Below are 12,339 nucleotides of genomic sequence, written 5' to 3'. Positions count from 1 at the left end.
CCAAGTGCTAATTCCTTACAAATGTCACTCTGCTTTACTCCACTTTTTATTTTGTTAATAATCTCGTACTTTTCATTTAGTGAAAAAGCTTTGCGGTTTTGTTTTTCCATTCTAAAACGATTTACAAACATAACGCGGCAAAAAACAACAACTCACTGCCTGTCTCTCGCTCTCACTAATATAAAAAACTCCGCACGATTGGTGTTGCTGAGCGTGGAAGTTCGTTATAAACGGAAAGTGAATATACAGCTAACCTAAAAAGTGATCGTTATATCCGGAAGTTCGTTATAAACGGGTTTATTATAACCAGTAAAAAAATAAACGTTGGTCTTTATGGACGACGTTTCAATTAAAGGAAAAAAGTTCGTTTTAACCGAAAGTTCACTATAAACCGGGTGCATTATAAGCGGACTTTACTGTATATCCTTTGAAGCCTTTCCTCATTTTGGCAATAAAGAATGGGTGTGCGATTTTGGGTCTTTTATTTTGTCTTTGGTCTGGTCTTTTTATCTTATCTCAATGACCTTAATGTAGAACTGCAAAGCAAAGGACAGTTTATTCACAATTTATATGATAAATTCAGGGAATTGAGCGCAAATTAAAATTGTGAAAACAGGTTCTTTTGCAGAATAGTGTATCTCACTTTCCACATTTAGAAAAAGAAAATGGTTACTACTTCTCAAAAACACGCACAATATACAGACATTTTAGCTGGGAAGACAGCGATTTCCATGAAAATTTCTTCCTCGCTATTTAATATCGATGTGGATACAATTCCTGAAGACTTTCAAATGGAAGTAATTGACATAATAATAAACATAAAAAATTGTGTAAATCTTATGTGGGCCTTGAGAAATTACCACTTTTTACAAAAAATGCAAATCAAATGATGTCTTGTCCAGAAGTACGTATGTTTGCGAACAATTATTTTCAACCCTTAAATTAATCAAAAAAGGCCACCGATCAAGACTGAGAGATTGATTTAAATTGGCCTGTTGGCTAAAAAGGTTGCTCATCCCTGGACTAGTGAATTCGGTGATTATAACTACAAGAATCAAAAAATGGAGAAAAAATCCTACCTGCTGAAGCGCGGTGGAGTAGAGAAATTAGGGAGGTGGCCAAAAAGGCCGATATCCAATTTGTCTGCAACATTTTAACGCTGCCACATCCCTGCAACAATAAATATCAATAATTAATAATATTTCCACATGCTGTGTCGAAGCGCCGATAATTCAAAGCGAATTAATACAACACACTATACTGATAATTAACAAATATAAATCAAATAATTGGTAATTTACAACAGTAAAAACATTCAGCGCCAGTTCGATAGTACATCGTAAATAGTGATAGTCGTCACGTTTATTTTGGAGCTATGAAGATGTGATGTGAATGCCATTATCGCTTGAAATTTTTATTTATTATGCCGAAATATGTCAGGATTCAACACTGTAGTTCATCCGGTTAGTTTTAATCTAAATCAGTGTTAACACTAAGGGCTTAATTAAACTGAACAGTAAAAATTCCGGTGTTTACCACGGATTTTCACAAAGCGAACTGCCCCCGAGTAAATTTACACCATAAAGTTAACCAAAAGAGGAAGCCACCCATGCTGGTTCCTATTGAAAGCGAAAACCGAAGACCCACCATGTTAAGTAGAGCACTTGACATAATCATGAATGGAAATCACAATACGAAGAGGGTGGTTTCAAGTGAGTTCTGCACGTGTGCATGACCCTTTCTAAAATTATGTATCCGGTTTAGTAGTTGTTATCCGTTTTTTGTTGGTTTCCTAATACGGAAATGGAAAATGGCATCATTTGAAGCTTTGGCGTCTAGACGTTTTATATAATTAGTCATAAGCTGTTAACATAAAAAATTAAAAAAAACGATGGATAAAAAAAAACTTGTACCAACAAGGATGATCGGTCTGTTGTGGTCTTCAGAAACCGATTTTTTTCCTAGTATTTCATTTGTTCATGCATGTCTAAAATATAGGTCAGGACAATTTAGTAAAAACAATAGGTAAACCAGTGGAACAAAGAAAAAAATTGAGTAATTAATTTTGACGTCAAAATCGAATCTCATATGAAAAGTAAATAAAATATAAAACAAGCGCTGCAAGGATGTCAAAAGAAAAAGTGATTGTTTTTTTACAAACTCCTTGTTGGGTATTTCGCCTCAAAAATGTTTATTTTAAAAGACAGAATTTCCTCACGTCTTTTATTACAAAAAAAGTGAGTGATTGAAAGTATAAGGAAAACAAACAAAGAAACATTTTTTTCTTTCGCATTCAACCCTTTGTCCATCTTGATTTCAGCATTAATGACTATTTTACAATTATGCATGTTCGTTGCTTATTTGTACTTGATGATTCCTTAGATTACTTGTCCTGACTGCCATAAACACTTTTTGCACACAAATTTGCTGCAACTTTTAGAACAACAAGCAAAGTTCGGGCACGACGGTTTAAACGCGGAAAAACATAAGCTTATCTTTTGTTCGATTTTCTTTTTCCATCAGTGTCGTGTCCGAAGGGCTCGGCATAACTTTAATATCCCACACAGTTTGATGCGTTTGTTGTGCCGAGCCCTTTAGGCACAACACTGATTGATGAGGAAAACTGAACAATTAATAAATTTACTTTTTTGCATTTAAACCATTGTCGCACCCGAAAGGCTCCGCACCACCAATCCATTGAGACGGATCATGAAGACTTCCTTTTCCACCACGGCCTAAAAGCTCGAAAAATTCTCCAGTTATTTCAACGATGGTTTTTGAATTCAATGAATATGTTGCGACCTCAGAAGCTCCTCAACAAGGACCCGGACCCAACCGAAATAACTGTTCCGTTCCGGTTTCGGCCCAAAGCAAAATTTAAAATTTCGGTTCCGTTACGGTTCGGGTTTAGAAAATAATTTCCAATTCGGTTCCGTTCCGGTCCCGGTTATTTTTTCGGTTCCAAAATCTTTAAATAACAACGAACGAGGCCAAACTTACTCTAATTAGGAATCTCACTATCTTTTTCCTTGCTTGTTGTATTATACAAGATAAAAAATGCGCAAACGATCCACTGCTTCATACGGTACTTCGGCTGGTTGTACGGAAGGGGGTAGGAGTGTAGGAGGACTAGCAACCCCACACAACGATTGAAATTCAGGTAACATTAAATGGAACAACATTGCAATAAAGACTCCCATACAAAAATTAATTTAATTGTTGTATTTTTGAAAAGTGATTTGTCAATGAATTTTCTGACTTTAGCGTTTTTCTCTTCTTCCGTTTTCACTCAGGTCCACAACTTCGTCAATTCCTCTTCTTTCACTATTATTTCCGTTTAAACATTGTTCTTCCTGGTTCATGTCTTCACCATCTTTTAAGGAGTTGCTTTTGTCCATCATTTCAATGTCAAATGTTTCTTTGTTGGTTGTATGCACGTACGGTGTTAGTTCTTTTCGATTGAAAAGTCGGTTGGTCCTCACACATAATTGTTCCTCTAAAATTCAAACGTTACAAGCAGAACCGAAAAAACTGAAATAAAATATTTCGGTTCCGGTTCAGCACCCAACAGTGTGTTAATATCAAATATGGGTTCCGTTACGGTTTTGGGTCCAAATCGGTTCCGGTCCGGGTCCCTGCTCCTCAATATGTAAAATAGAAAGTAATTGAGCTGATAATGAGGAAAAAATCGCATCCTTGAGATTTTTGGGCTTTCATGAGCCGTCATGAAATTAAATTCCCCGTTGTAATTTTGAAAACTCAAAAGTCACCACTTTATTTAGTTTTAATAACAAGTTTATTTCGTCTGATTTCTTCATAACGTTTTGCAACCATGAGTGACTTGCACCTTCACCTCGCTGTTTCGCTCACAATTTTGCAATTGACCGAATGCATTTCAAATAAATGCACAAAAAAACAGCATAAAAGATAAAAACTTGTAGTTCAATAAAACACAAATAAAGGAACAGCAAAGAACCAAAACGTCAAAATAAACATAAACACTGACAAATCGGGATATTTTTGCGAAAAATCAAATTCTCCAGCCTAAAGTAACATAAATCAATCGTACTGAAAACACATTTTTCTACGCATTCTGTTCTTGAACTTGAATTTCCTCAACATATTAACATTTTCCGACTTTCTTCAACGTATTAATGACAAATAAAAATCCAATTAAAAAACCGATGAAAATGTAACAAATTATCTGGAAAAATGCCGAGTGGGTCACAAACTTCAATATTTCTCTTGCTTTTCTGTCTCTTAAGACAGCTTTATAAGTTCCCGAGTTTAAAGATCAACAGAAAAGAAACTTTCTTCTTAAAAATATTATTTGCAATGTTCACAAGTAACTCAACTGCCAGCAAAAGTGATGTTTTTTCCTTTTGATCTTTAAATGTTGTTGAACTATTCACTAGTAAATACCTAAATCAGTTATCTTTGGACTAAATCTAAATACCTGCATCTGAATGGCCCCTCCCATCTTATGCTAAGGTACTTATAGGCGGAATAGTAGGTGGGTGTTAAAGTTAAAACACGCCAAACTTAGATTATTGCATTATTTAACATTCAAACTTCGGATTAGATTCGATTTTTTACGCCTTATTTAATATCGTTCCCCATAAAGGACTTTTAGCGTGTATCTCTTTACAAATTGTTATTAAGGGGCTGTTTCACATGTTTTTTTTTCTAAACTAGGTTGTATTTTGCTACCAAAGGTAACGAAACATTTTCAATTCGATTTCCTTGTAAATTATTTTGTAGTAAGACTTTGGCCTAAATCTAATTAAGGGCATCGACCACAAATCCCACGAATCGTTCGCTGGAATAATGAGTTTTTACTATAAACAGGCGCCCGCTCATTTTCTTTGCCATAAAAGGTGTGGGTTTTACAATCAGCATCAACCATCGAGCACCATTTCCTACGTCACCGTAAACCACCCACTCAAATACGTGCGTTTTTTACGATAAAATAATCAATGAATTATTCGTAGATATTGGGTCGTTGCAGAAATTCTCTCCATGGACGAATATGGTTGGGTTGGGTTCGGTACTTGGCCAGTTTTTCCTGCCAGCTTGTCCATCAATCCGGTATTTTGATCGATCTTATGAGACGAAACACTTGTCACCAATTTACCGTTTTATTCAATTTAGGCTTCGATTTTTTCGATCGAGTGGAGAGAATTGTATCGATCGAATTTTTTCAAGTCATCTCTAAGTAGGTCTAGTAACCACATCAACCCAATGGGTATAATAAAAAACTATTATAAATTAAAACTAACAAGACATTTGCCATAAAAAATTGAAGAAGTGGAATTTTTTGTACCATCAAATGCAAGTTTCGCCCGCTTTTGAAAAGTGGTAATTTGAAACTGATGAGTTTTTCGGGCTTTTAGAACGTGTGTTCGCTTCGGGCAACACACCTCTGAAGATGCAAGCCTCATGCTTGCGAAACGTTAAGAAGAAATAATTTTCCTCAAAGGCCTGAAAAACGCACCTAATTTTAAATAATAGGCGCAAAGATATAAACACGTATTTTACAAAGCCATAATTTCGATTTAAACTAGTTGATTATCCTATAAGAGACTCGATTCTGTGATTTTTCGCCTAAATTGTTCTCAGTTTTTTTTTGCAAAATTTCTGGTCCGGACTGTTTTTGGCGAAATTGAGAAAAGTTAGTCATTTAGTGCACCTAGTTGTTGAACAGCAAATTTTGATCATCACGAAGTTCTTTTTAATATTTCCGGCCGAAATGTAGTGAAAGGCTTTCTGCCTTTGATTATAAACATGTTAATCCCTTCTCTATGTTCCTGAATTTTTTAACAATTCGATAAAAATATCTTATTTTTCAGCTCAGATTTCGACTCGATCATGATTCTTCGCCTAAATGGTTCTCAGCGAAACCCACTTTAATTTGGGTACTTTGATGCGCTTCTGAATTATTGCACGATTTTCAATTTCAATTAATTCTCACTCACTACGTTCCTGAATATCTAGGAAATTTTTTAGCTTTCATGCGGATAGTTGAAAACGTGTTACTACCTTCGATATGTCCTAGAATTCTTGAAAATTTCAATCAAAAACTCTTAATTTTTGGCACTTGCGAATTTGAGGAATATTGATAGTCACTGGCAGTTGCGAAATTTGCAATTTTGTCACTGACTACGTTCGTAAATGTCTGGAAATTTTCAAAAATTAAATTGAATTCTGCCCAACTGAATGTTTCTGCATTATTCCGTATTACGTTCATCCTGTTTTGAATCCTGTGTAATAATTCTTCCTGGGATCCACATGAGTGACGTAAATTTTATTCTTTGAGCCTTCCCAACGAAAAAATCTAATGACGTTAAGTCAGGAGACTGGAGGGTCAATTAGACGGGAACATTATTTTTGAACAAAAGTTACAAAAGACAATTATTTAATTTCGGAAATTAGCTAACATTTACACTCATTTGAACTGTTCCGCCCGACATTATTATTATTTTAAAGCCTCATAAGATAGTTGTTATACAATTTTTTGGAAAGATTCTAGCGGCTTTTGTGAGCAAAAAAATTATCTTTGTGAAATAAGCAATAAAATGTTTGTTACTAAACTGCCCAGCAAAATCAAAGTTACACTGACAAATTAGGACCAACTTTCTCACTGGATAAATTCTGATTGCTGCGAGCGATTCTATTTTTGTTTGAAGCGTAATTTAGTGCAATTCTTTTTCGGTTAGAAGGAGCTTTTGCGAAAAATTACTACTTCAGATACATTTTCTACAGGGTGGCAAATGAAACAATGAAATTGGTGAAAGTTCCACATGCTCTCAGTTGGACAAAAAAACGCCCTTTTTCAAGTTTCGTCATTAAGATAGACCTGTTATCTCAAAACTGATTTTTTCGCTCATCTCGTTTATTTACAGAGTGGTCTCAAAAAATTATTTTTTTTTGGACCGATTAGCAAATTCTACGGCTCATCGTGCATGAATGAACGGAATATTTCAAAGTAAACTTCACTTAGTGAAAATCTTCGAGAATCACATATTTCGGAGGCAATTCTGATTTGGGTGTTTTCTGTGCAACCCTGGCTATGGAATTTTCGTCTTAAATTGTCTAAGACGTTTTCGCTTCAACACGAGTTCAAGATCGTGAAAATGGGATCATCAGCCGAAAAGTTTCCATTGCCAGACCAAAAAGTTGATTTTTTGAGACCACGCTGTAAACAGCGAGTTGGTGTGGAGATCCCAAAAACCTCAATTTAGTCCAACAAGGAGCAAGCCGAACTTTGCAAAATTTGGTTTTTTTTTTATTTGCCGTCCGCAGCAAATTCATCCGAAGTACTTAATTTTTACCAAAGCATTGACGAACAACAAACAAATGGGGCTCCATGAGGCTTCAAACAGAAACCAAATTGCTTGAAAATTTGGCTGTGTAACGTTCATTTTGGTGAGTCGTTTTTATTGGCACAATCCACAGATTACAAACACGCAAGATATAAGTGATTCAAAAATTTAAAACATTACACTAATAGCTTGTTAGTGCTCCATAGATGGAGTTCTATCGAACGATTTGAACGCGCCGCAATAATGTCCCTTATATAGACACCTAACAAGTATCTAATATTAATGTTACTTTTCTTCGACTTATTAATTAACCTGCTTTGAGCCACGTTTTGCGTAGGCTAAAGACCCGCGTGGGCCATGCAGCAACAATCATTTTCTAAATGAGATTTACTTTCAAAGGTAAGTTAGTGAACGGTCATGGTATTCATACCCCTCATTAAATCTAACGGCAACAGTTCTCAAATAAACCTTAAATAAATAACTGTTAAACTTGATGCAATTGGTATGAGGTACATTAGATAGTTTTCGTTCCATTTCTCCGATATAAGTCATTGTAAACAAAAAGTCGGAGATAAGGAACAATAATTATCCATCAACTTAAGCTACAGGGCACCAAATTTTTCAATTGTCACATTTATCAACAAATGAAACTGATCGGTTCGAAATGGATGAGTTCTATAAGAATCAACTTATTCAATTGAAAGCTGTAGCTGGAATGCAAATTTCTGGTGGCTCGATGAAAATGAAACCATCACGTATACACGGTCTTGTACAGTCGATAGGTAATGAAAAATTCCCATATCGCAAATAAAGATTAACGATGGTGAACGCGAGATCGGGCCGCGGCAACACAGGCCGTAAAACGTCCAGTCATTTCCAAATAAAAGAAACGAAAAAAAAAGAGGCAACATTCCGATTCCAGACGTTCGAGCGCGTTGTTTACAATGGGGCCCCGAGAAAGAAAAACCTTCAAGACAATCACTAAAAAACGATGAGGAAACACAACACAAAAGAACACGATCTATAGGTACCAAGCCGTGGCTCAGTAATTAAGAAACTCGGGAGTTTTTGCGAAGAGGTACCATTTCATTGCGAAACTGCCATCGAAGATTTGATGGCATTCGTTCAAGATGGAAGAGTTATGGGTAGTTTATTTTATTGTCAAGGAATAAATTGGCAAACTTTGTAAACATTGCTTATACGATTGGGTTTTAGTTCTAAAAAAGTCATTTAAAAGGAAAATTGGAAATATGTGTGACTGATGAGAAATGTACGGTCACATCAGCAAAGCAATTGAAGCCGTTTTATAATTACGTTTTTTCTTAATGTCAAAGCTAATTTACATACAAAAGTTAAATACTTGAAAACAATTTGTTTTATGTATCTGCAGATTTTCAAATTTGTCAAGCTTATCAGTGCTCGCACTATTTTTCAATTGCCCAACACTTAGACAGTGTACACTTTAGACTGAATTAACTTTTTGGTACGATTTCAAATACTTAATTCAAACGATTTTCGTTCCTTCGCGGCAAAAGAGTCATCATTCAAGCCAATTCGAATTGGTAATTTGCTTGTGTTTGCATTTTCCATCACTCATCAGGAATTTGATTTACAAAAGAACTTAACAGCATTCACTAGCTCCATAAATTACAACACCCAAGCACGTGGGCAAGTTACATAACGTTTTGTTTCATAGAAAATTGATCAATTTCATCAATTATCATACATCAGAAATATCATCTGCGTTCGCTGGGTTTTATCGAATTGTTATTGAACTGATTGTTCTTTTTGTTCGGCCCTTATACAACATACAAAGAAGGTAACTTAAAACTAAAATACATTTGAGCCGAAGGAGGAACTGTGGGTAATCGCTAACAAGATAAAAACATTACAGTTTCCGAGATGCCGTTTATTTGCTCATGGAAAAAGATGTAATAGTATCAAAGTTTTTCCAGTTTTGTGGTTTTTGTCGTAAATTTCATTTTTTAAATTTTGTTAAGTTGTCAAAGATAGAGTTTTTTAAACCAGAAATGTAAATGGCTGAACAAAATTGTAAAAAACAATTCTAAAATGTTAATTAATTTTTGATTGAAAATTAGCTTTCTAAACATTTTCGCATGCAAAGCGTATGTTTTATAAGTTTTTTCCTTTCAGTAGTTACTTATGACCCATGGTTTATTTTTGGTTTTAGAATATATTATTTTTAGTTTACCAATGCTAAGAATATTTTTTTAAATAAACTAAATCATTATTTATCATTACTATTTCTACCATCGTCATCATTGTGAATTTTTAATAAAATTTTTTAAAAGTACCATGTTCTTTTGGAACCTAATACCACGGTGAAACGGGAACGCTGTGACCTGTTCCAGAAAAATAACCGTTTAGCACATCTCTTCTCCCTATGGTTTTGATTAAAAACACGTTTTAGTCACATTTAAAATTTGATAATTTGTAGAAAATGCATCTGAGAAGTCAATAAAACTTTGAAGTAAAAAAGCTTATTTTATCTTTTTTTTATACATTCAGGTTGAAAACTCCCGAGATATTTGAAAAAAATTGTCGCTGCACGACTCAAAAAAAGAACGATAAATTGTGGGGTAACAAATTATTGCGAATTTAATGCAGAATGCAGGAATGAGGAGAAAATTTGGTTGTGCTTTGTAAAAAAACAAAAATAAATTTTAAACTATACATAAAAATAATTTTACTAGATACAGATCGCATTATTAAAGCAGTTATTTCAAAACAATGCATTTTAAATCCTCGTCCATTCCTAACCGTTTGAACTCAAACTCTTTCTTACTAATGAGACACTCTGTATGGCGCGCGACATATGTTTTTAATTTAATCATTTACTCGTTTTTCAACCAATTGTTGCTTTCGAAAATAGAAGAAAACGTATACGTTTTAAAACACTCTGTTTAAGGTATGTCGATTCTTTTGGATTCAAGTAAAGAAATATTTAAAAAATCAAACATCGTAAGAAAAAATTAAATGATACTAAAATTTGTTTCGAATGTCCGTCACTTTATTATCGCAAAACAACACAATTTTGTTAATTCAACAAAAATTGCTTTCGCTTTTTCTTAGTTTGCTTGGTTAAATTCACACATTTCGTTAATTTCTCAGACATCTTCGGAACTTTTGCTTTTAAAGCTTGTTTTCCAGCAAAGGCATAAAATACGAAACCAAACATATAAACACAAACGCATTTTAAAAAAAGAATAACTAAACTTTAAGTTTTACAAACTTTTTCAACTTTGGGTTCGAACGAGCTCAATATACAAAACAAATCGTCATTCATAAACATGTTTATTTATAATAATAAACAACGTATAAATTGGAAATAAATGCAAAACTCAAAGAAAATGTTGCAATTGATGAAAACAGTTGTATAGGGGTTTGTTTCAGTTTTGTTTCACCTTCTGAACTTTGGGAAAACAGAAACAAAACAAACATACACATACTGCTCATTTGGTAGAAAATTGGCATAAATCTTTCGATTCTATTACCATTCTTTTGCAAATTTGTAATCCATTTTTAAGCACTGTTCAAACAAAAAATGTTAAATAATTTCCCGTTTTTCCCTAAAAATATTAATCAATAACCAAGAAAATGAAACACTTGAAGAACGTGAAGTAGTTTGTTTACTTATTAATTTTATTTATGACGGACTTGCACTTACTTCTTCGGATGCTGGGTGCGACTGTACTTTTTCTAATTTTAATGACTTCTTGTTCCCTACCATTCTCTCTGGTTGGTTTGTATTGTTATTTGTCTCTCGTCTATGTTTTTATGGGTCATTAGTTCTGTCCATAAAATGTATTTAAATTTGTCTGTGCCAACAAATGGCTACATTTTTTTTAGGGAAAAGTCTGTCCTACTACACATGTCTGTTGAAGACAAATTAATTATAAAAATGTGAAAAGCATTACAGAATTTATTTAAAAATCCACGCAGCTTCCACGCCTCCGCTTATAATCTTGAGACCATTAACGACAAAAAATTCAAATTTTTTAACCGAAAATCCCTATTGAAACCATCCACATCAGCAGATAATGCGACGATATGCACTGGTACTTATACGCTGACATACCATGAAACCATGATGAATTCTCCAAGAAGATCGTAGGTAGTTGAAAAGGCAGCACAATGGTTGGCATTTTCACCATATTTTAAGTTGGGCGTCTAGTTTTACTAATAGAGTTCTCATATCTTTTTGAGAAAAAGACACGTTGACAGCATAAAGATATGGGCTTATACCAATAATTCAGGAAAACCATTAAGCACTTATTTAGAGGCTCGCGTTTGCACCAAGCAAATAGTTTTTATCAACAGTGGACAAATAATACCGATTGAAAAGTTCACGTCTTACAAAGCTCTGATAAGTGATTATTGGAACTGAGAGCCAAGAATGAAAATATCATAGGTTTAAACAAATTACTTATTGAATAAGGGACAATTTATACACTTAAATAGATTTAAATGGCTTTAATGTTCTACTTATAGCTAATTCCGTTGATAAAAGCTATTATATAATAATCCATCATATTTTGGGCGACGTTCCTAAAATGTCTGTCACTCCTGAAACTAATTATTCAAGTGAGATTTTCGAGTTTTCAAAACTTTCTAGTCCTACCGGGCCAGTCAAATTAGTTTTGTTTCAATGGCGCGAAAAGTATCATGTTTCAAAAACTGTCTTATGCTAATTTCAATGATTTACAAATAGGCTCGATAGCTCGTGTCTCGTGTCTGGTGTGCTTCGAATTCCTTTTAAGTCGCTGGTAAATCTGAGTGGCGTTAATTACAATCAGAAAATTTTATAGAATCCTAAACGCGCCACACCAGTCCATTCGAAAACCGGTAGAACTCGTGGTAAAATTTACCATAAAAGTCCAGCGGTTTTATCAAAAATGGTCTGATAGACACTTAAACAGATTTTTATGTAAATTCCATCATTAGCATATTACTCATATTTAAATCAATACCTTAGAGATATCATCGGTGAGTTTTC

At 34.2% G+C, this 12,339-nt stretch overlaps 1 protein-coding gene across 5 annotated transcripts in view; it reads right to left on the bottom strand.

Annotated features, from left to right (window-relative positions):
- The window catches only part of LOC109533056 (interference hedgehog), a 58,825-nt gene that overhangs the window by 10,960 nt on the left and 35,526 nt on the right, over positions 1-12,339 (bottom strand). For all 5 annotated transcript variants that reach the window (XM_048670780.1, XM_048670781.1, XM_048670782.1 and 2 more), the window contains one exon: positions 1,080-1,170. In XM_048670780.1, coding sequence (XP_048526737.1) covers positions 1,080-1,152 — 73 coding nt within the window. In that variant the 5' untranslated portion in view covers positions 1,153-1,170. The remainder of the gene's footprint in view (positions 1-1,079; positions 1,171-12,339) is intronic.

The sequence above is a fragment of the Dendroctonus ponderosae genome, unplaced genomic scaffold (genome assembly GCF_020466585.1).
Source record: "Dendroctonus ponderosae isolate FM_Combo_2020 unplaced genomic scaffold, Dpon_F_20191213v2 Dpon_F_20191213_1, whole genome shotgun sequence".
NCBI lineage: Eukaryota > Metazoa > Arthropoda > Insecta > Coleoptera > Curculionidae > Dendroctonus > Dendroctonus ponderosae.
The sequence above is the reverse complement of the archived record's forward strand: the minus strand, read 5'-3'. Positions and strand labels throughout refer to the sequence as shown.